The sequence below is a fragment of the Crocodylus siamensis genome, chromosome 6, assembly GCF_052110815.1.
Source record: "Crocodylus siamensis isolate JL-2025a chromosome 6, ASM5211081v1, whole genome shotgun sequence".
Classification (NCBI taxonomy): Eukaryota; Metazoa; Chordata; order Crocodylia; family Crocodylidae; genus Crocodylus; species Crocodylus siamensis.
Genome location: NC_143400.1, coordinates 15365399 through 15389873, shown reverse-complemented (window position 1 = coordinate 15389873; position 24475 = coordinate 15365399). Strand labels below are relative to the sequence as shown.

The 24475-nt window shown below is 55.1% G+C and overlaps 1 protein-coding gene across 5 annotated transcripts; it reads right to left on the bottom strand.

The window, feature by feature from the left end:
• Positions 1-8799: 8799 nt before the first annotated feature.
• On the bottom strand, positions 8800-19325 carry LOC149861238 (acyl-coenzyme A thioesterase THEM4-like). Of its 5 annotated transcripts, none has more exons than XM_090054545.1 (7): positions 19302-19325; positions 18143-18392; positions 14746-14905; positions 13370-13535; positions 13154-13264; positions 12205-12329; positions 8800-11564 (listed from the first exon to the last, which is right to left on the bottom strand). In XM_090054545.1, the coding sequence occupies exons 2-7, from the start codon at positions 18278-18280 to the stop codon at positions 11527-11529; spliced, it is 738 nt and encodes a 245-aa protein (XP_089910671.1). In that variant the 5' UTR covers positions 18281-18392; positions 19302-19325; the 3' UTR covers positions 8800-11526. The 5 variants fall into 5 exon arrangements, with proteins under 5 accessions (XP_089910671.1, XP_089910669.1, XP_089910670.1 ...); XM_090054543.1 differs by lacking the exon at positions 19302-19325 and adding an exon at positions 18870-18961; XM_090054544.1 differs by lacking the exon at positions 19302-19325 and adding an exon at positions 18730-18855.
• Positions 19326-24475: the final 5150 nt, after the last annotated feature.

Below are 24475 nucleotides of genomic sequence, written 5' to 3'. Positions count from 1 at the left end.
TTCCTGATTTACCCCACATCCCTGCTCAGCCTTCCACAGTAACACCTGTTTTGCCCCCCGTCCTGATGTCCAGGGGGCTAATCCTGATTTACACTGGGGCCTGAGGGTGCAGGGGTTGTATCAGCCCTTTTGGCTTCAATCTCCTCTTCCCCAGGTAAATCCTCATGGTAATTACTGTTTACACCATGCTGCAAAGGTTTAACCATGGCCCCCTGCCCTGATCCAGCCCCGGGAGCTGAGGACCAAACCCCAGACAGCTGGCCAGCAGCCTGCTGTGCTCCTTGATCCGGATTCACTCCCCCTCCATGTAAACCTCCCTCAGGGCAGGGAGCGCAGAGGCTGGGCCATGGCCCGAGGTTGCGGGGGGCAGGCGGGGGTCCAGCTGGACACACATGGACCCTGTAGCTCCCCCAGGGGACAGTGTGTCCCGGGCCTCGGTCCCATCCACAGGGGACATGAGTCATCCCAGGTCCCAGCCCCAGCACCAGAGGTGCAGGCCTGACAGTGGGGGAACTGGTTCGGTGGGCAGCGCCCAAGCTGTCTGGGGAGGGGCCCCAGCTGCACCGGGGAGGGTGTGGGGCTGCAGCGGGGCACAAGAAAGCCCCCATATTCCTTCACCCAGAAGACCCTGGGGCATGGGCATCCCCATCCCTTGTTACCCAGAAGCCTTTGGGGCATGGGCACCCCACCCTTTTAAACAGAACCCCTTGCTCCCCAAATGGACTCCACGGTCCATTACCCAGAAGCCCCTGGGCCCAGCCTGGCCACCCCCTGCTGGCATGGTCCGTGTGCAGGCCCCCAGGCAGGGCCGGGTGCTGCCACCCCAGCGCTTGGCGCAGCTCCTGCCTGGGGCTGCCGTGGTTATGTAAGGGGGTGACTCACCGCCCCACTGACGGGGCAGCACATGGAGCGGGCCATGGAGACTGCCCTGCCCCGTCGCCTCCTGGGACCCAGGCCCCCTGCCTTCATGGTCAGAAATGCAGCCAACTCTGGGCTGAACCCAGGACCCTGGCCTAGGGGATCATGGCACTCATCCCCTGGGGGTGCCTAGATGCCGGGGCACTGGAGCCAACACAGCTGCCAGCACTGGGCCTCGTCTCATCTGCTCACTGCCCCCCAGAACAGGCTGCATCTGGGCACCAGGGTGGAGATTTCACGCAGCCACTGTGACTCACCCCAGAAGTGGCTGCATCTCAGCTCTGCTCTGTGCTGCCGTGGGGGCAGTGGGGTCCAGCTGTACCGTGTTGTGGGGAGCTGCCTGCCACGTGGTCACGTGTTGGGGCTTGAGATTTTGGCGGCTGGCTGCAGACGGCGGAAGCAGCATGAGAACGTGCCAGGGCTGAGTCTGGGGCGGGGGGCCGTGGGCTGGCAGGGAAGTCACATGCGGGTGTGGAGCGCCTAAGAGGGGCTGGGAACCCGCAGCCTGATGTGAATCAGAGATTCCAGCCCCGGGGGCGGCAAGCAGAGACTTCTCCCTCCCCCTTCCCCACCTCTCCAGCGTGGAAACAGCGACTGTCTGGAGGGACTGTGCTCATGGAGCTGCACACCAGCCCAACCCTGCGACCCCACCCTGGGCTCAGTGCCCCCCAGATCTGCCAGTGCCCCTCACTCCCAACCCACAGCCTGCTGCAACCCACCCCCAATGCCCTCATCTCTGCCCTCCCCTCACACTGTGCTGGAGTAGCTGGTGGGGACAGAGGGGGCATCACTAGAGGTGGGAGTGAGGGGCATCAGCAGGGCTGGGGGCACAGGGGAGCCTCAGGCTGGGCTGGGGGGGCGGGGGGACAGGCGCCCGGCTCTCACGAGCCCTGCTGAGAACTCTGCCCACGCAGCAGGTTACAGGAACCAGCGGGGACCCTTCTCACGCTCACCCGCCCCTCCTGGCACGCGACCCTGCCCCAGGAAACCACAGCCTGCCTCTCCTCTGCTGAGGGGTACCGAAGGTCACCAGGGCACGGGAGCAGCTGGGGAGGGGATGGGGGATGCAGGGCTTGGCCCCCAGCTGGGGGTGCAGTCCACTGCTGTGCCAAGAGGTGGCACACATGGCCCAGCTGTGCACAGCTGGATGCAACCCAGTGACCCCAATGCCACCCTTCCAGCTAAGCCCAGTGCTTCCAGGGACAGCTGCAAAGCCCACAAGCACTTCCACCCAGCATGTGTGACAGTGCATGTGGCAGGGGTGTGTACAAGTGTGTGCAGGGGAGGCAGGCAGGGAGTCAAAGCTTTGTACAGCCGAGGCCCCGGTCTCAGCCTGGTCCATGCAGCACCAGGAGTGGAGACCCTGACTCGGCCTGGTCCAGGCAGCACCAGGGGGTTCCTCCTTTCCCTGGCAAATTCAGCCCCATGGGGAAAACTGAGGCATACAGCAGGGAGGAGAAACCAGGAGTCCTGCTTCCATGGCAGGTCTCTTGGTCACTGGAGCCCTCCTGCCTGCCCAAGGCAAAGCCCAGAGCCTGACTCTGAAACCTGCTAAACCCTGGTCTCAGCCCAGGCGGCCAGGCTCCCAGCTGCTCTAGCCACGGGCCCTCTCTCCCATGCTGCTGCAGGGAAAGGGACCCGGGCATCTGGGTGGTGAGCAAAGAGGCAGCAGGGCCTAGGGGTGGCTGCAGGGCTGATCTGTGTGTCCTGCCACTGCCCTCTGCTGGGCACTGAGATGGTCGCACCCTGCTCCCAACCCTGCCACCCGGCTTGAGCTCTGCCTGCGAAACAGGCTAACGTTGGAGGCCCCGTAACACCCTTTTCTGCTGGCATAGACATCGGGGTGGGGGTAGGGGGGCTCCCCAGGGTGCACAGACAGGTCTCTGTTCAACCCAGCAGACCCGAGCCCCCACATCTACCCCCCCAATGTCCTACCTCAGCATGAGAGTGGTAGCCAGGAAAACTGAGGCATGAAGCGGGGGGGGGGATACAGGAGTCAGAAGGAGAAGCCTCCATTTGTCGACTGCTTATCTAGTTGCACTCCCCACCCCGCAGAGCCAGGGATGGATCCCAGGAGTGCAGTCACCTTGCCAGGGGTGTCACCTTCTCATGTCAGTCTAGCACCTCCGGCCTGAGACCCCCCCAAACTCATTAGACACCAATTAGGCAAGCTATCAGCATCCCCCTTTTCTGAATGGCACTCAGACTCCCCCCCAGGCCAGGGGCTAAAGTGGGACTTGAAGTCAAGACTTCCTGGCTCCCAGCCCCCCCGCTCTGTCCCACCTTTAGCACCCCCCGGCTTGCAAAGAGGGGGCACAGAACCCCCCAGGCTATGGCCAGGGTGCAGAGACTGGGGTTTTGCTTTGGCTCCCTTGAGCTTACAGGAGACAACTGTGAGCTACAGCAGCCACGGGGCTGCTGTAAAAGGCACCACGGGCCAGGCAGAGCCCCCCAGGGCGAGAGCAGCTCAGATCTAGAAGCTCCAGGCTACTTTGAGGCAGGTTCTCTGTTCAAGAGAAGGGCAAGTGTCTCTGTGGATGCCCATGTCTCCCAGATCTGCTCAAATAAAGCTGTGGCCTCTTCCTGAAAGGTGTGCTGTGCCCAACCCCTGGCTGATGGTGGAGACCTCGGGCATTGCTAAGAGTCTGAAGGTGCTTGGGAAATTGGGACCTTGTGGCCTGGGGAAACTCCCTCCCCGCAGGTTTGGTATCCAACTGCCCAATTCATCCCATGGAAAAAAGGGGGCTTGGGAGGGAACGGATTAGGAGACCTCAGCTGGCTACCGCTTAGCCCTCTGTAGCTAAAGCAGCACGGGGAACCCATTCATCTGGCCCTATATAGTTCTCATTTCCTCTACACTCCTATGAAGCCCTCCAGCTCTGGCACCATGGTTTTAGCTTCAACCTTGGAACCGGCCTGGCCACTTTCAGGTTTTGCCCTCCTACAGGTCCCCACTGCTCTGTCCATCTGGAGGACCCAGTCAAGCATTTCGCCGTAGCACCGAGCTTTGATGGAGCCAATACCCATGGGACTTGCCCCACCAAGCATCAGGAGAGCAGCAACAAGCAAAACACAAGGTGCTTGGGTGGTTGGACAAAGACATGGCCATATAAACTCCTATCGCAGAAGTTTCCTCTCTCCAAGGCAGCCACTGGATGAAACACCACAGCCACACAAAGCGAAACGCAGTTGTCGCAGCCAGAGATGAGCCAGGAGAGAGCTGGATGAATATCTGAACTGCCCAACACCTCCTGAAGGCATAGAGCTTGACTGGCCAACATGAAGCTTAACAAGCTTCTGGGCATGGCCTCTGAATCACAGCTTCCTAGACCTTGAATGCTGGAGGCTGCAAGGGAGAGAGGGACAGGGGAAAAAACCCTGGTCAGACCCAGGTCACTCTGCCTTCTGGCCTCCGCTCTCTGGCACTAATACTGGAAACTGAGCCAATTAATAGTAACTCTTCTGTGAACAAGACAGAAAACACTGTGATGCCACTTTACAAATCCATGGTGCATGAACACCTTGAAGGCTGCTCCCCGGTCTGGTCTCCCTATCTCAGAAAGGATCTAGAAGAGCTAGAGAAGGTCCTGAGAAGGGCAGCAAGGATGATTCATGGGAGGGTACCCCTTGATGTGTTGCATAGCAGGTGGTTTTCTCTTCTATCCTACCAGTGAGTGGACGAGGCAGATGGCATGAAACGTGCATTGCGGAGACCAACTGGCGGCTGCAGGAATGGTGCTTCGAGGAGGGCTTTGGCTTCCTCAGCCATGACCGGCACATCATGACGAGAGACATGCTGGGATGGGATGGGCTCCACCTTTCCCCTAAAGGTAAGCGTGTGTTCTCTTCTAGGTTGGCGGACCTCCTCCAGCAGGCTTTAAACTAGGCTCGTTGGGGGAAGGGGAAGATGAGGGCAGAGGAAACATCAGACTGCCAGACCAAACAGCACCCACAACTACAGCCCAGCCCAGCCCAACAAGCAAAGCAAATAAACAGGTAAGAGAGAGGGGCCAGGGTAACGCTGGGACTAGGGGCTCAGTACACACATCCACAGAAGCCCTCAAATGCCTCTACACAAACGCTTGTAGTATGGGTAACAAACAGGAGGAACTCACCCTCCTGCTGGCTGACACCAGCCCGGACATAGTGGGGATTACGGAAATGTGGTGGGATGCAAGGCATGATTGGGCGGTGAATGTCAAGGGCTAGAGGCTGTACAGGAGGGACAGGATAGGAAAGAGGGGTGGGGGCGTGGCGCTCTATATTAAGGAGGAATACACATCCTCGTCAATTAGCAAGGAGTCAGGGGAGGGCACTCTGAAGTGCTTTGGGTTAGAGTACAAGGCAGTCGAAGGGAAAGAGACTTAACGGTGGGAGTCTACTACAGACCTCCCAACCAGGGAGAGGAGCTTGACCAGGATTTCTTGGGTCAGCTCACAGGGGTAGTGAAGGCTAAGGATGTGGTAGTCATGGGGGACCTGAACTTCCCGGACATCTGCTGGGAAGAGCAGTCAGCCAGGTCAGATCGGTCACGTAGTTCTTGGCCAGAGTGCAGGACCTCCATCTAACCCAGGAGGTGCACAGCCCCACCGAGGGGGACGCCTTGTTGGACCTAGTGCTGGCCACGGGTGATGACCTGGTGAGGGGGCTGTGGGTGCTCGACCATCTGGGTGACAGCGATCATCGCCTGCTGGAATTCACCATCCAGTGCAAGGTGGCAAAGGCCTGCAGCAAGGCAGTGGCCCTAGATTTTAGAAGGGCAAACTTCAACGAGCTAAGGAGGATAGTTGGAGAAGCGCTGAGGTCCTGGAGGGGAGGGAAGCCAGCTGTCCAAGGAGAGTGGTCACTCCTTAAGGAGACGATCCTCCAAGCCCAAAGGAAGGTAATCCCAACGAGGATCAAAGGGAGCAGGAGAGCACACAAGCCTCCGTGGCTCACCAAAAGCATCCGGGAATGTCTCCTTGCTAAAAAGGAGGCTTACGCCCAATGGAAAGAAGGGGTCATCACCAGGGAGGACTATTCTGTAGTTGCTCGGGGATGCAGGGGGGTAGTTAGGAAGGCCAAGGCAGAGATGGAACTGGGACTAGCTTCCCAGATTAAGGACAATAAGAAGTCCTTTTTTAAATACGTAGGGGGTAAAAAGAAGGTCCCGGGTAATGTGGGGCCCTTGCAGAACGCGTTGGGAAACTTGGTCATCACACCAGACGGCAAAGCTAACATGTTTAACGATTTCTTTGCCTCCGTCTTCCTAAGTAGGGACCAGAACAGCCACCTCCCTGCTGGGCCCCCCTCGGGCCCTGGGGGAGGCACACCTGGGCTACAGGTTCGCGAGGATTTAGTTAGGGAGCTTCTGGAGGGACTGGATGTATTCAAGTCAGCCGGCCCAGATGATCTCCACCCTAGAGTTCTAAAGGAACTGGCCGAGGTCATTGCAAGTCCCCTGGCACGGCTTTACGAGCACTCGTGGTGCTCTGGAGAGGTACCGGAGGACTGGAAGAGGGCCAACGTGGTCCCCATCTTCAAAAAAGGCAGGAAGGAGGACCCGGGAAACTATAGGCTGGTTAGTCTTACCTCAATCCTAGGCAAGCTGTTCGAGAAAATTATGCTGGCACACATCCAGAAGGGGCCAGCAGGGGACTGCATGCTTAGGGGCAACCAGCACGGGTTCATCAGTGGCAGGTCCTGTCAGACCAACCTGGTGGCCTTTTACGATCAGATCACCAGATCATTAGATGCAGGGGTAGCAGTGGACATAGTCTTCCTGGACTTCCGGAAGGCTTTCAACATCATCTCTCACCCCGTTCTCATTAAGAAACTGGGGGACTATAGTGTCGACACCCACACAGTCAAATAGTCGCCAACTGGCTGGAGGGCCGCACCCAGAGGGTGGTAGTGGATGGGTCCTTCTCAACCTGGAAGGACGTGGGCAGTGGGGTTCCGCAGGGCTCGGTCCTTGGGCCCGCACTGTTCAACATCTTCATCAGTGATTTGGACAAGGGGGTAAAAAGCACCCTGTTCAAATTTGCTGATGACACTAAGATGTGAGGGGACGTGGGCACACTGGAAGGGTACAACAGGCTACAATCAGACCTAGACAGGTTACAAGGGTGGGCGGATGAGAATAGGATGGGATTCAACACAGACAAGTGCAAGGTAATGTACCTGGGGAGGAACAACCGGCACCATACCTGCAGGTTAGGGAACTCCTCTCTTGTCAGCACGGAGGCGGAAAAGGATCTTGGGGTCATCATTGACTCCAAGATGAACATGGGCCGGCAGTGTGGGGAGGCAGTTAGGAAGGCCAACCGCACCTTGGCATGCATCCACAGATGCATCTCGAGCAGGTCCAAAGAAGTGATCCTCCCCCTCTATGCGGCGCTGGTCAGGCCGCAGCTGGAGTACTGCGTCCAGTTCTGGGCGCCGCACTTCAAGAGGGATGTTGACAGCATGGAGAGGGTCCAGAGGAGGCCACTCATATGATCGGGGACAGCAGGGCAGGCCCTATGAGGAGAGGCTACAGGACCTGAACCTGTTCAGCCTCCAAAAGAGAAGGCTGAGGGGGGATCTTGTGGCCTGTTATAAACTAGTCAGAGGAGGATCAGCAGGCACTGGGGGAGTCACTGCTCCCCTGAGCACCACCAGGAGTGACCAGGAATAACGGTCACAAGCTGGCAGAGGGTAGGTTTAGGTTAGATATCAGGAGGCGCTACTTCACGGTCAGAGCAGCTAGGGTCTGGAACCGACTTCCAAGAGAAATGGTACAGGCTCCTACCCTGGGGGTCTTTAAGAGCAAGCTAGATGAACACCTTGCTGGGGTCATTTGACCCCAGTATTCTTTCCTGCCATGGCAGGGGGTCAGACTAGATGATCTGCTCAGGTCCCTTCCGACCCTAGAAACTATGAAACTATGAGCACCCCATGGGGCAGGGGTAGCTCTGGCATCCCTCTGGGTCCATGAGCGGGTCCAGTCTGGGCCACCCAGCACCGAGTGCCGAGGCCTATGGCACTGCCCATGTACAAGGGACTGCAGCAGGTCCATGGCCATGATGCCTCCTGGTGGCCATGTGGCCCCTGCCTGGCTCAGGCTCTGCTGCAGCCCTTCCCTTGAATCTCACCTGCTGTGCCTTGCTCTTAATGAGGGTTATAAAAGAGAGGCTGCCTGTGGGCTCTGCATGAGCCTGAGCCAATCCCTGCTGTGCCTCTCCCTGGTCCCCTTGGTCACAATCCTGTGCCCTAAGCTGGCAACCCTTTCAGCCTGTCTGTACTCCTGCAGGCACCTGTTGCCTTCAGGGCTCTGTGCGTGGCTCCCTACCTTCCCTGCACTATGCCCCAAGCCTCATGGGTACTCTCTGTGAAGCTTCCTAGTTATGTACTCAGCACCATTGGGCCTTCGGACCCCTCCTTGTCCTTTAACACAGCCCTTTCATAGACTCCCAGACTCCTAGCCCTGCATATCTCCCCTTCTCCAGGCTCAGGGATCTTCTGGTGCAGCTTAGCCCTTCCCTAGACCCTCTATGGCCTCAAAATAAAACAAAGGCCACTTGTCGGCAAAAACTCAGTCCTTTTCTGCCCAGGGGGCTTGCTTCTGATCCCAGGCCTGCAGAGTTGTTTTTATAAGCTGCAGGCCCTTCAGGAGCCCTGCTTCCAAGAGCTCCTCACCCCATGGCTGCCCGGAAGACACTGCCTGACCAGCACAGGCTCTGGGCTTATATAGCTCTAGTCTAAGCCCCCTTCCTGTCAAATGCATCTCTCCTTCGTGCCCCCGTGCCACCTGCAAGCAGCCTTGCAGGCTGTTAGCTCACTAAAGGAGTAGGCAAGACCCAACACCCACATGCCTTGTTAAGGCTACAGATGAAGCAATAATAGGTGCCTGGTCTGGACTCAGATTTGCGCATGGTGACAGGACACATCAGCACTTTATTTCATATTATGTAGTTCCATCACTGCATAACCTCACACCCCCTGCATGGGGCAGACCAATGCCTCCTGCTAGAGGGGCAGAGATGGCAGCCTGGGTGCTGCAGTGAAAAGGATGCAAGAAAACGACAGTCAGGGCAATACTGCAGGTAAAAGGATCCAGTGTGAGGCAGGACACACTTGGCACAGACCACGCAAAAAGCACTCCAGCACCATGGGTGAAACAGGGGTCTTGCCAACACACGGCTTCCTGCTCTGGGTGCCTGGGCTAGAAACAGATGATCTCCCACTGCACATAAGCTGTAGCTGGCCTTTGGCAAAACCCCGTTTTGTTTTTGTTCCTTTAGCAAAAGGACTGAGTCAGCTACAAAGACAATAGTTGGTGTATGACGCTCCTCTGCCAGCTGTGCCCTTACCTCGCCTGGGGAAGGCCAGTGTTGCAGAGGTCCACATCCCAGGAAGGGGGTGGGGCAGGGGAACACAGTCCTCAGGCAGTTCAGCTCTGTACAGGCTCTTGGACCTTGCTTCGAGTGCCTGGCTGGCTTGAGGTTCTCCAGAACTGGAGTCGGGGTCCTCTGCAGAGCAGATACAACAGACTACGGTGGGTTCTGCCGAGACTTCCAAGCTGGGGGAAACCAGGCTGTCCCCAGGTGCAGACAGCTATATGCAGCCATCTGCTCATCCCCCAGAAAACCAGTGTCTGACAGAAGCTGATGCAAGGACCTCTTAGATTCACCATCACTTGCTATCTTACCTGCAAGGGAGGTTTTGCTACAAAGACATGGCCCCGAGGGGAGACAATAGAATCATCTGCAGAGCAGGCCCTCAGGCTTGAGGAGCTCCATCACCCTCCACCTACAGTACAACTGGGATGTTACGTGACTTGCCCAAGTTCACATCGATAGCAGCAGCGTGCAGAGAAGAGTCCCCAGGCCTCCTGGTTCTCTAGTTTCTCCTCCATCCCATGACAACTTGCTCTCAAGGGCTAGGAAAATGCAGGCTGCTTGGCATGCCGAGTTCACCGCAGGGGAACAGGGTTGCTGAAGAAGCCAAGTTTGTGTCTCCCTGGAGCCTGGTGCAAGCAACTGAGCTGTGATCTCAATGCACGCGGGCAGAATCAGGACCCACACGTGCTGGACCTAGAAAGCTGATGCCTGGGGTGTTTGTTCAGAACGTGCAGGGCACCCAGCTCCTTTATGAGCCAGACTCCATCTCCCACACTGCATTGTGGCAGCCACAATGCACCATGGGAGATGCAGCATGGCTGAAATAGGAGTATGAAACTCTTGATGTGTCCTACAATGCACTGCAACATGGTTCAGTATAGTACAGTAGAATTACATTCATCTTTTCTCAGCAGTTCTGGCCGATTCAGAACATTTCCGGGGAAAGCAGGAGGGCAAGGTGGTGCGGGGGGGGGGGGGGGCGGGGCAGTGAAAGAGTTTGTCCGAAAACAATTTAAATGGGAAAATTTTGGCCAGCTCCAAAACTGCATTCCTTGAAGCCGCTGTTCCTGATTTACTGCTACAGAGCCTGGTTTCTCCTCTGGCTCATGTAATGCTTGCGGATCAGCACCGGGGCTAAACATGGCTTATTTTAAAAGGAACAGGGACCGTCCCTTTTCCACGCTGAAGAGGTCCAGACCTACAGCCCCAAATACTGGTTTGAGTCCATTTTGGAAGAACCAGAGAAGGTGACCCAGTATCTAAAAGGTCCCATGGAAGAGGTGTGGAGGTCGGAGGCAAGATCTGTAGCAAGATGCTAGAGCAGCTGAGAACAGGCAGTGAAGGGGGCAACGGTGCTGGTTCTTGGACGCCACCATTTGAACCTATGCAGAGCTCACAACTTCTTCAGGCCGTGGATGTGCCCTCTGACAGGCAGCAACAGCTGTTGGGATTTGGGGTACAAGGATTCCCCTTGGTGCTAGGTGTATCACTATGTTCCACCGTGCAGAGAAACTGATTCTAAAAACAATTCTGTCCTGATCACGACTAGAATGAGATAGTACTTCTGTAGGGGTGGTCTCAAGTGAGTATAGACTAGCAGGCTGATGACTGCACCAAACACACAGACTCCGCATAGGAACAACAGTCATGCAGCATGGGTCAAGAGTTTTGTTCCCTGCCGAACTGGCAAAGAGATCATGAGCTTCGAGGGCTCAGCAGAAGCACAGAAGAATGTGCATTGGCACCATATAACACTCCACAATGCAGAAACCTGCATGCGAAGGCTGGAATTTTGCCTTACCTGTGAGAACAGGTGCTGGGAGACGCAAGAACCCAGTCCCTAGCAGTGAGTACAGCTGTGTATCCCCTGCCATGTGTAGCTGCTACTGATCATTCTTGCCCAATTGCTAATATCCTAATAAACCAGCATCTAATTGGACAGAACTAGCTCCAGTTCCTCTTCTCTGGACAAAAAGACCCAGAGTCACCCTGGGCGCAACACTGTGCCTTATACGTCAGGGTGCGGGACCTTCCTGTTCCAAGGTTAACTGGATTTTTACCAGGAAAGCTGCATCCAAGAGGCCACAATGCAGTGGCTATGAGTCCACAGAGGTCACTTCTGAGGGGTCAGGCCCCGTCACTCATGTCCAGGGAAAGCTGTGGAGCTGGGGATGATGGGGGGAGGGAAGGTGGGATTAAAGGGGCACAGCTACAGGCAGTTTCATCCAACAGGCTTGCTAGGAGTTCACTTCCGGCTCAGGGAATCCAGCTGGATAAAGAGGGCTGAAAGACAGAGGGGGAAGCAGGGTGGAAGTCTCTGCATGGAACACAGCCCTGGAAAGCAGAGAGGGGATGGGAGGCACCTTTGCAGCAAAAACAAGTCCTGGGACTTTCCTACTGCTCCCATTGGCTCAAGCTTGGCTTAGGGAGGTGATAGGACAGCACATGGCACCAAGCACCCAGCCCTAGCGGGACCTGCTGACAGGGGAATATTGAGACCTGAGGCCAGCAGGTTGTATGGGTAGAGCAGGGTTTCTGCCCTGTGCTAGCTGGTCCCAGACATCCGCAACCATGATGGCAGCTGCTGGGACAGGACAGTCAGAGAGATTTAGGTGCCCTGAAATCTGCTGGAGTCGGGGAAGCTCAACAGGTCTCGACATGTGGCCTGAAAGTGTTGGGGCAAAGGGCAGGGGCTTTGGGAGCAGTGGGCAACAGGCCCAGCCTTCCTTGTAGCCCAGCCAGGAGTCCATCCCAGGAGAAGACCCACAGGGGAGCCTGGCTTGGAAGGCAACAATGGAGGAAGAACCAGGTCTCTGAGAAAAAAACTGGCCAAGCCAGCAGCCACCTCTGGGCATCTGGTTGGGCTCTCTCCAGGCATCAGACACCCTGTGACTCAGTTTCCCTCCACCCTGCCAGTCCTTACCTGTAGCCTCAGCATGGAGGGTCTGGCCATCAGCACTCCAAACCTGGCAGGACAGGAACACCTTCCGCCCCTCCATTCTGTCCACCTTGCCGTCCACCAGCACCACCGAGCCCAGGGGAATGGGGCTGCGGGGAGAGAATTGGCAGGTGTTAATCAGGACTGGCTGCTCCCTGCCCAGCACCAGCTGTTCAACACCTGCCTGTTCCACTGAAGAAGCAGCTGTATTGCACAGGCTGTGAATGCAAAGCAGGGCTGTCTGGAGGGGTGGTGGGGGCATGGCAGTCAATTACAGAGCTCCAGCTTGAAAACAGCCTGGACAAATCAGGTCACAGTATAGATCTAAGACACCCCCCTGCCCCAGTCCCCTCTACCAAGGAACTTTCCAAGGAAATGCCCCAGCCATGACCTGCCCCTATTGCCCGCCTGTTCTCCTAGGCAGCAACCCAGTCTCACAGCTGGGGTGCACAGACCAAACAGTTTGCAGAACCCTTTTCCCATACCTGACCTGCTACTCTGCTTTCTGCTCCCTACACAGCATTCTCCCCACCTGATCCACCGCTTTGCTTTCTGCTTCCTGCCCTGTACACTCCCCACCTAATCTGCTGTCCTGCTTTCTGCTCCCTGCCCCATCTGGTATTGTATTGCCTGCCTCCGCTGCAGTCTGCTCCATGCCACACACACAGGCTGCCCATGCGACTAGCTACAGGATGGCCACCCCTGGCAGAAGGAATCAGTGGCAGATGCAGGGACTGAACCCTGGTCACCTGAAAGCCAGCTCCATGCTCCAAACACCCCCCACTCCCTTCCAAAGGCTCCAATGTCCCCAGCAGAGGGGCACATTATTCCCAATGACAGAACCATCCCAGGCTCTCCCCAGACAAAAGAGACAATCCAAGAACAACAGCACTATCTGCCTCAGTCAGCCATATGGGAGCCGCTGGTCACTTACTTCTTGAAGTCGATGCTGAGGTTAGCTGTCATCACCCTCCCAGCAACGAAGATGGCGCAGCCTCCGATAGTGCTGTCAATAATGGCAGCCGTGGAGCCTCCATGAGCGAACCTGAAAGTGAGGGTGGCAATTTGAGAGGAGGGCAGACAACCAGCCCTAGAGGCAGGACAGTGGGCTGTTCTGCTCAGCCTGGGAGCAGGGAGGAGAGGTCCTTACCCTGGATGCCCTTCCAGGTAGGGGCCCGGCTGGTACACAGTCACCATCCTCTTCTCTGAGGGGTTGAGGAACATCACGTACTCAAAGCCCAGCCCTTCCTCATCCAGGCTGCGGAGGAAGAGGCGAGTGTCCTTCGACATCTTCTCACCTTCCAGCTTCATCAAGTCTGGGTGGGTGAAAGGACATGGGTGCTCAGGGGTTAAAAGGGGTAGCATCAAGCTGAAGGGTGAATGCCTGGTCCAGGGTACAAATGGTCCCTGTCCAAAGTTTCATCAGTCTAAGGTGACTATATCTTCTCACCCGTGACACCCCCCCAGAATAGTTTTCAGAGTTATGACTGCACAGAGCAGAAGCAGAACCTCACCTTCAGCTTGCTCACCCTCCCTTTCCTGCTCAACTAAAGCTGAATCTCTAGCTGCTGATGAAGATTAATCTGCATGGGTGGATCAATACTTGACAAGTGGAGGCAGTTTGGTTTTCAGCACCTTGTTACCAGCTTACTCACTGGCATTGGAAAAAGCGGCTGCGCTTGAAGAAGGACAATGGACAGAGAGAGAGAGTCATAGGTGTAGGAGGCATTAAGGCTGGAGATGAGAAGGAACCGACTTCTGGAAGTCCTTGCCCGTTGATAGGAACGTTCTTTTTATTCCCCAGGGATGCACCACCTAGGACTGAGCTGCTAGAGGGGACTCTGGCACTCCAGCTCAAAAGTGGAAAAAAGTCAGACCTGAATAGCTTAGGGCTGGGATGAATTTCCCCACATTTCCCCACCTACTGCACATGCCAAAAAGAAGACAAGCACCTTGGTAGGCAAACTGTAGAAAATATGATTCTTTTCCCCGAGAATCACTGCCTAGCTGGCTTTTTCCATAAAGACACTGTACTGCAAGAAGGCAATCAGTTTCTGCTCCTGCCAGGATGTGGGAAGGGGCCCATCCCGTGTCAACCCTTTCACAGCTGCTCTCAAACTGGCAGCAGTTTTTGGGTAGCTGTATGCTACCAGAGTGCAGGAGATATGTACTGCTGTGGGGGACAAAGAAAATCAGCTTCCCTCTGCTTCAAATACACACCCCAAGTTGGGAGAGCCGATTCAAAGGTGCATCTGGTATGCAAGTATATACAGTACCTCCTCTAGGGGTGAGGGCTGGGTTATACAGAGACAGAAAGGCTTACTGGTCTGAGCAGTGGCTGTTGCTGAATACAGGACTGCTGACACCAGTCTAACCAGTGGAACTGCCCTGGGAATGAAGCCCTGCCATCACATTCCTGAACAACTGCCCACGATGGTTTCCACAGCTATACCAACACCTGCCTGAGAAGGTTACTCAGGGGAGTAGATAACACAGAATGAAGGGAGGGACAGGCCAGAGACTTGCCTGGGACGTGATCCAAGCTGTGCCGATAGGACGGGATCCTTTTCCACGTCCCATCCTTGCTCTTCTCCATAAACTCATTGTACAGGTTCAGCATGCCCTGGCTCCAGCTGGCATTGGGCAGGGCATAGTCCTTCGGCTGCCCGGACTGGGAGAACTGGGTCTGGAAACAAGCAGGTTAGAAGCAGCATCATTACAATGAGCGAGCGCTTCTCTGACTCTGCAAGCATCTGCTCATCTTGGGCATCTCAAGAAGTGAAGCTGTGTTGGCTCTCCCTCCCTAAGGACCCCCTACAGCTGACCCTAGCATGGCTTCTCAAGGGGCAAGCTTCTGGCTTCAAGACCCTAGCTCTTTTCTGTCCCTAGTGATCACAGTAGCTCCACTTCAGAGAGCTCCTTTTTTGCTTAGCTGCCAGGAAGGGGATGTTTTCCTCTTCAAAAAAATGCCAACATCCCAAGCAACACAGCAGATGGCTGTGCTCTAGTCGCATTCAACCTATACAGCTGCACAGAGCTGCCTGTACCCTCCTCCAAGCTCTCCCTGCTGCTCTTGCTCTCACCGTTGTTGCAGAAGGGCTGGGTGTCCGCAGTAAGGGAAATCACAGGGGTTGAGATGTGTGGGGGTAGGGGGGAGTGGGGCATGGAGAGGGAGTGGGGCATGGAGACTAGCCCCTGGTGCAAAGGAAGGGCCGGGGGGGAGAATCACAAGGGAGAACCGAAGCATCCAGGAGGTTCAATCAAACACTCACCACATGCAAATCCAGGGCCATATCAGTACCTTTCATTCTGTTCTGCACTGAACTCCCTTTCAGGAGGGTGAATGCAATAGCTGAGCTCCTTCTGGGCAAACAGATGGCTGGGGGAAGATTTCACTGCACGGACCTCAGTAATTACCATTGTTACAATTGGTGAGTGACACGTGGGGTTTCTTCACTCACCCTCCTCCCCAAGGACATGGCTTTTAACTTATGCGGAAAGATCTCCCCCTCTGAACTTGCATTCAAACAATGTTTCCCCTCTCATATACTTTAACTTCCAAGTTGCAAAATCCAGCTTTAGACTCTCTGGGTTTGCTTCTTCCCAGACGGGTCTGTCATGGAGAGGCACTTCCAACTCAGATTACAAGCTGTCCAGTTGCATATCTTGGGCTCAGATCCAAAAAGGAACTGGGCAGTGAAATGCCTTTCGAGATCCAGCTTTGGTGCCCTGGTTGCCAGGTGACAAACACTAGCTAAAGGATTTCATCCCCCAACAAACCCTTGATCTGAAGGGAAGCTGGAAGGGAACCTGTCAGAACTTCTGGTCCTCTTTGAGCCTTCCAAAATCCATGTGTCGGCCCCAGTTCAGCCCAGCATCACTCAACCCATTGGGACTAGCCACTAGAAATACTTTCACGCTAAGCACTGGACTGAAAGGGTCTTTAATTAACATTGTTGGCATCCAACCTTCTCTGCCTGCTCTAATGAATGGAACGTAACCCTGGGTTTAATTAACAGTACACAGTATTTTCCTATGTGGCATACAAACCAGTTTAAATGTCATTAAGAAAAAGAAAGGGGAATCTGATAGTATTAACTAGTTACTTTAGGACAGTGGTCCTCAATCTTGTTAGCGGTTCCACGCCCCTCTTGCTAGACTTCAGGCTTCCTGAGAAAATCCCAGCTCTCCAATTGCTCTCATTTTTTTGACTACAGAAAAATCCTAGAGCATTTCCATTGCAAACAAGTCAGCAAGCCCATGACAGGCCCAGATGGGCGTAACACTGGGTTCCTGTTTAAAATCCCTGTGTTCAACCTTGCGAATCATGTGTAGATGTCTGCACACAGTCGGCAATAACAGAAGAACAATGAGCAGTTTTCTCTCCAGCTTCTCTCCTCTCACTTGCCTCAGAGGTACCTACATCTCTCCTAATTAGGAGAGGAAAAAGATCCCCCTTAGAAAACTAGTTCAGAGTAGCCACTGGATACCGGAGTGTTTCCTAATAGCTCACAGGCCCCTGATTTTGTCCCACAGCAGGGTTCAGAATCCACAGCTGCTCCTCTACCATTAAAGTCCCTTTTATCATAGGAAAAAAAAGCACTTCTCCAAGAGACTTTCCATCTGCTTTAACAAGGGGGGCGGGGGGAAGCAGAAGGCAGCGGATCCAATTAAGCAGGGGATCTGGTGCCACCAGTTTGGGGCACCTTGTTTCCTATGAGCTCTGTCTGGGATGTCTTGCAGAAGGCAGGCCATGGTAGCACCTTATATAGACTGACTCACATTCAGCCAGGAGAAGCATTTAGGCTTCCAGCTGAGGGCCACAGAGTGACTTGGCCCCTCTGAAAACATGCAGAGGTCTCAGGCTGGGTACTCAGAAACAAGGTCAGCCCAGGACAGGGGCTATTCCCAACTTGGTCTAAGTCACTGAATTTAACTGGACAAGGATTGAGTCCCTCTGGCCGTCCCTGTAGCCCCTGGCTTGAGCACCTTGGACATATCATTAATGATGAGCTCCAGCCCTTTTTGGAGAAGGATGACCATCACAAAGTAGTCACCAGGGACAAACCAGCCCCCCAACCTCAAACGGTCTCTGTCAAGCAACAAGCTCTGTAACCACTAGTCTCACGGAGGCACCAGGCATTGCAACGGACCCAACATCAATACAGACGACATCATCGCTGGACCATATATCACAGATTACAACACCCGAGGCTCCTTCCCCCACAACTCCACCAATGTCACAGAGGCTGTCACCTGCTCAGTGCCTCTCTGCAGTCTACATGAGTGATCCCTACATGACAGATAGAACAAATGCTGCCCTGACACCAGCTGCAGAGATGCACAGGCCCATGGAAGAACACTTCAGTGTCCCTGGATGCTCCATTGCTGGGCTGAGGGCGGCTGTTCTCAGACAGCAACCTTGTAAAAACCAACTGGGACAGGAAACTGCAGCACAAGGAACTGGGCACACACTGGACTTGGCTAAGCATGGTTTAAACAGGGATGACGGACTCCCATCCCATCTCACCTGGCTTCACTTTTGCGGCTCCTTTGTTCCTATGGGTTTGTTTGCTTCTCCCAGCACTGCCCTCCTCCCCCTTCCCTTGTCTTTTGCATTCTCATTTCTCTCCTTCTTATACTCCACCCTGTGCAGTCCTTTCACAGCATCTGATGAAGTGAACTTGGATTCATGAAAGCTCATGCAGGGTCTCTCTCTACTCTGCTTAGTCTTTAAGTGAGTAATTCTACCCTGCCTTCAGCTTCTGGAAGCTGCTGCTATACTTTGGCTAATCTGTAAGAGACAAATCTGCCCTGCCTTCTAAGTGACTGTCCCACACCAGGAGCAGAGGCGATGTCAAGGCTAGGATAAAACCCTGTCCATGCTTGGTGCCCTGCCCCAGGGCCTCCTCGCCACACTCACCGCAGAGCTCCAGAGCAGATGGCAGGTGGCAGCCGGCTTGAAGGTTGCAGGGGCACCCCAGGATGATGCCTTTGACCCCAGACGAGGTGCTGACCTGGGCCTCAGCACCCTGGCCAGGGTGACCCCACTCTTCCACATGGCTCCGAGCAGGAGGGTTGCTCTGGGCGGCGAAGGGCAGCAGGCTCCCAGGCTGGGCAGAGGCGGCGGTGCAGCTGGTGCTGGAGCAGGACCCGCCTGGCTCGGTGCTGGGCTGCATGGTGAGAGGTGTTGTTTGACTAGAGGCTCGTTCCCCAAGATGCAGCCCCCAGCCCCAGCAAATCCCAGGCCCTGCGTGCGCCTGGAGCCAGGCCCAGGGCCGAGCTCCGTGTGCCAGGCAGGGGGTGGGGGCCAGGGAGGCTGCAGTCACAGAGCAGGAAGTGCCCCAACGCCTAAGGGGCACCTGGGCCCCCTGCTCCTCCCTCCTGACCTTTAGCCTCTGAGCGACCCCCAGCCTGGGGCACTTAGGCTACCCTGACCCCGCCTTCCTGACCTTTAACTCCTATGATGCCTTCTAACCCGGGCACCTGGCCTGTCCCCTCCCTCCTGACCTTTAACCTCCGCGGTGACCTCCAACTCGGACACCTGTCACGTGACCTCTGACCTCACCAGAGGATGCTCACGGTGACCTCTCAACTTGGCCGGCCCTAGGGTGAACCCTTGACCCATGACCCCTGCCTCCCTCGCTCACCGCGTGTCCTTCCGCCCGCAGTACCAGCCAGCTTCAGCGCGCCTGCGTCATGGCGTCACGCACGTGCCATCACGTGACACCGGAGAGCTACCCGCCCTCCCCCGTTGCCCAGGGGCGGGGGTGGTGTGACGTCATCCCGCCCGCGTGCGCCCCCTGGGGCCCCGGATGTCTTAGCGCCGCTCCAGCACCGGGAGGCTGTATGGGATTGGCGGGGACTGTGTTGGGCTGGGGGGATTATATGGGGTTCTCCTGGCCAGTGCAAAAGCAGAGAACCGTGGACTGAATGTAGCAGCCGGGAGGGAGGCTGCAGGGGTTGGGCTCAGCTGATGTTTGAAGGGGAGGGCGACTTCCCCCCTGCAGAGAGGAGGATCCGAATCAGTGGGCTTAAGAGCAAATGAGATCTCGACAAAGAGCTCCAAAGCTGCCATTTACTGTGTCAGGCCGTGGGTCCTGCGCCGGGGGCGAAGCACTGGAACCGGGCACCCAGAGGTGCTGGAGTCTCCATCCTGGGAGGTGTTGAAGACCGGGCTGGACAAAGCCTTGGCTGGATGACGTAGTTGGGGCTGGTCCTGCTTGGAGCAGGGGGTTGGACTAGATGTGACCCCCTGAGGTTTCTTCCAGGCTGAATTTTTTATGAGTCTATCATAGGTTCATCCTGCCCAGTCTCCTGTGTCTCTTTTTAAAAATTAAAATATATTTCTATATATATAAAGAAATATATGTATACATCCTCTATCATAAACTTTCCATCACACATCTTAAACTGTATTAAGAAGCCTGCATTCCCATTACCATGAACGTGCCCACTCCCCTGCGCACCCACCCTCCACCCTCCCTTAACCCACATGCCATCTCTTAGTTCAAGCCCCGATTGGGGGTTCACAATCTCAGTTTATTCAGTGTCTCGGTCGCTGTCACTTCTGCTGCTGCTGATCCTGTTGTAGCCCTTCTCGCTGTCACTGTCTCCAGGTCCAGCTGGGGCTCTGTCTACTTCCCCTCTCCGGGGGTCTTTGAACAACCTGTTCCAGGTGTCACTTGTCCAGAGGAAGTTGGCTGTGTCTTCTCCATCCTCTCTCATGGTGGTAGGCCTGAAGTTTGCTCAGAAACTTTTTAACACAGTCCATTTCCTTGAGCTCGCGTGCCTGTGTAACAGGAGGTTCCTGCATTGCCACAGGGCACTCCTGACACAGGGCACAAACTGGTCAAAGCGTGTTGTCTGGGACCTCTGCTGCTTAGTCAGGTATCCGTGCAGCACCGCCTCCCTTGTCATCAACCTGACTCCTCTCACTCCTTCAAAGAGCCAGCTTACCTTTCCCCACCCACCCTTGGCATACGGGCAGTGCCATAGGAGGTGGTCAACGGTCTCTGCTGCTTCTTGGCAGGTTTCCCTGGGGTAGTTGGGTCAAATCCCTCATCCCACCCTGTACCTCCACACCCTCACTGGGAGTACTCGGTGTGCTATCAACCAACTCAAGTTCCTGTGGTCCTTGCGGAGGTCCTTGTGGGGGATCTGGTTCCAGATGGCTTGGCAGTCCTCATCAGGGAGCGTCTCCACGGTTGATAGTCTGTCTCTGTCCCAGACTGCCTTCCGTATCTTTTTGTGGTTGGACATAGTTGCCGGGCTTTCCTTCTGTAGCCTGTGCTCGCTCCAGAACTCGTTTAGGACCCTGCAGAACCAGGGGTGCTCCATGGTCCACGGTCTTCCGTTGGCTGGTGCATACACCCCCTGCCATCTCAGGAGGTGACCTGCAAAAAACTTTACTAGACAGGATGTTTTGGTCCCTGGCTCGGTCACCAGTGAGGCAGAGAACAGATACTGAGAGGAGCAACCTGGGTCTGACCAAGGTTTTCCCCCTGTTCCTCTCTCACTTGCAGCCTGCAGCATTGAGGGCAAGCAAAACTGTATTAAAATGGGACTAAGTGAAATACACTGGTGCAACAGGAAGACAGAAAAGGATGACGGGAAAGAAATGGTGGAGAAAGGTCTGGCATAGACTTTCAGGAGTAGACCCTGTGAGGCGGGCAGTGAGTGGGGGTACAGGTATGGAGATAGGTGTGCGGGCATGGTGCAAACTATGTAATGGGTTTTTAGTGTGCTTTGAGCTGCCAAGTGAACCACAAGGGCCACTTTGCAGTGTTGGAGGTGGAGAGCGTGTACGTGTGGGTGTGGGTGTATATATTTATTTATTTATTTTTTAAATTGAGGGCAAGCAAAACTTGGGGGCAACCAAACCCCAAGCCTCCGGGCTTGGGCCTGCATGTCAGATGTCTGCCAAAGGATTTGGAAGCATCTGAAGCCCCAGGCTGGGATGAAGGATACTTGCCCATAGCAGGGCCACGCATGGGTCCTGAATGATTCAAACAGACTTGGACCTGATCTGGCTAATTTAACCTGGGACACAAACAATTTTCCTTTAAAAAAAAAAAAAAAAAAGGTAGGGTCTAGGAAGTTCTGATTCAGGGGCCGTGCCCTTCAACTATTTTGTAAGCCCATCTCTTGTTCCCCCTCAAATGTCTCTTTGCTAAACTAACCAGGCCTGGCCTCTGCAGTCTCTCCTCTGGAAGCCCCTCTGTGGCACTCATCATCCTTGTTGCCCTTCTCTGGCCCTTCTCTAGCTCTTCTAGGTCCTTTTGGAGGTGCAGGGACCAAAACTGGGCACAGTATTCAAGGTGTGGACACTCCAGGGGTTTGTACATAGACATGACGATGCTTTCTGTCTGCTTCACGATTCCCGTTTTCATCATCCCTAACACACTGCATGCCTTGTTGGCAGCTGCTGAGCTGATGTTTTTAGCGAACTGCCCACAGCGACAACCAGATTTTTTTCCTGTGTGGTAACAGCTACATTCATCACAAGCGCAGCACAGATGCACAGTGTTTCACAGCTCAAAGCAATGCTCCACAGCCCCTTCTTGTTCATACGTTAGCATTGTTCCACTGTCAAGTTCCATCCCAGAAGCAGCTGCATCTTGGCAAGAGGTAAAACCTGTCATGTTTAACTTCTCAGCATTTTAACTTTATAAATGACTTACAGAAGCTTTCGAGGGAGAACGCCTATAGAGATGAACAGGCACCAGGACTATCTCTGCCTATGCGCTGCTTTAACACAAGAGGGAGGTGTGGGATCGGGCACGTTTTGGCCTGTGGAAAAGACAGCTGCGTCCGGTAACTGGAGATGAGTTGATGGAACATTTTGCCCATGCAGCCTCTGGCACGGGGCCTGTTCACATTACCTTCCCCTAGTAGCAAGAACGTACCGTGTCCAAGGCTTAAAAATATGACTGGCTACTGCAGACACTTCCAATCCATCATTCCTATCTTGCCCTGGGTTTTCCCTTGCTGTTAGACTAGGAAAAAGACAGGCAACTCCTGCTAACCCTGGGTAAATACTTATCATGCCTTAAGGAGGCTGGTCCCAATTAGTTTTCTCCACACCTTGCAAATCCATGGGGAATTCCTGCTCTGCCTTTCTTCTCCTAACACTCCCTTTTCCACCCCCAGCCCCATAAGAGGCTCTCTTTGACAAGCACCCTACCTCCGAACAAGGTCAAAAAGGAGGCAGTGATAACCGCTGATGGTTCTTCTATCACAAGGGGCTGCAGGGCCAGAAACAGATACCACATGTCGTGACTCAGTGTCCTCTATTTCAACCGCAGTGCAGTGTTCCTTGCAGAAAGGAGAAGCCCGGGGAACTGAAAGTGTCAACTGCACACTTTGGATGCCAATTGCATTAGTTGCCTTGATGCTGCCCTGGATGGCTAATAGCATTTGGGGGGCTAATTCTGGAGCAAATACTAATGTCCTACTGACTTCCTTTGCAGAGGGATCGGGCCCTGCCTGGCTGAGTCAAATCTGAGGCTGCAAGCAGCTCAGAGCCGATCCATCTGAGAAAGAAATGAACCTGACGGCTTTCAGGATCTGCATTTCCTTCTCCTGCGTCCCTGGCATTGGTAGGGATCAGAGGAAGAAGGAGCTAGAGAACTGCCTGGGACGTGGGGGGACACGGGTGTCACCAGCTTTGCACCGTCATCTAGGAATGTGCCTGGAATTTCCGGCATGCCCCTCGCTTCACCTGCCAGCATGGCACTGGGCGGGGATGGACAGGGTGGGGCGTGGGGGTAGGGACTGCAAGGCCTGGATTCCCCTGGGCCCAGCCACGGAGAAGCCGCCAAGTGGAGCAGGTTTGTTTTCCGTGCACGGGCCCAGCCCCAGGCTGGAATTCAGCTCCCGGGCTCCTGCTCCTTGGCTTCCCTCCATGAGAGTCCAGCCCTGGACTCCCCAGAGTGACCCCGCCCTGCTGGAGGAAGCCAGCGGGGAAAAGGCTGCAGTGTTATTTCAGCCGCACCCGTAGCTCCATGCTGCAACTCCAGCCACTTTGCTGCATTTATGCTCCCCTCGACCTCCCAATGGGGTGCATTTGGGCCCCAGGTCAGAGTCCATCTGGCTGCGCTTCCTGTTGGCTGGCAGCAAGGGAAGCCTGCAGTGCAGAGTGCGCCAGGCTCTCCCGCCCTCGGCTGCCGGCACACGGCCATTTCACCACTGCGGTTTGCCGTTCTGCTGGAATGAGTCAGGGGCTTGTTCATGGGAAAGTCCTTCCCTTTTCTCCAGGCTGAGGGCTGTTGCTTTTCAGCCTCCCCACTTGCTCCGTATCTACGCTACAGGGGATCACAGCTTGGGGGGGTACGAGAGGGGAATGGCGGGGGCTGGGAAGGGAGGTGCGGACAAGCCGCTCGGGCTGTAGCCACAGACTGCAAGCAGTCTTCTTCGCCCAGAGCACAGCCATGTGTCTTAGTTACCAGCCTGTATCACACACACACACACAGACGTATATGCATAGCCAGTGTGCACGCCCACATGCACACAGAGTCCACAATGCACATGTAGAGCCTGTAACAAAAATACATGAACACACACACGCACACAGAGCCCATAACACACATGCACGTGCACAGTCTGTAATACACATGCATGAATGCTCACATGCAGCCCATAATACACATACATGAGCACACACACACAAAGTCTGTAATACAGAGCCCATAACATACACGCACAAACACACCAACACACCGCCAAACACATGCACTGCCCATAACACGCATGGACACACCCACACACACGAAAACACATATGCACAGACTGCCTGTGAGACACATACATGAACACATCAACGCACGCACAGCCTGGAACACATGTAACCCATATACAAACACGTGCATACAGCCCATCACACACACACCCCAGCACGTGCAGATACCCAAAGCCAGCTGTGGAGCCTGCAGCCTTTTCCCCAGGTCCTCCCTTTAGCCCCAGATGTGTGACCGATGGTGCTGCACAACCCCAGCACTAACCGGAATTCCTGCCTTATCCAAATCCGTGCTGAACGTTTCCTGCTGTGTCCCCGGGCATGTGCCTGCAGGAGACACCAGAGCCACTCCCCAGGGTCCAGCCCTGTGGCTACAGCGGTTCCTGACGTCCCCATTGCTCACGAGCCCATGGCAGGAGCTCCAAGCACTTGAGCCACATCCAGCTAGGGTCGCCCCAGCCCAGGGAGGCAGCTCCAGGCTGGAACTTGGACCTGGAGTCCTGATTCCCCTGCTCCCAA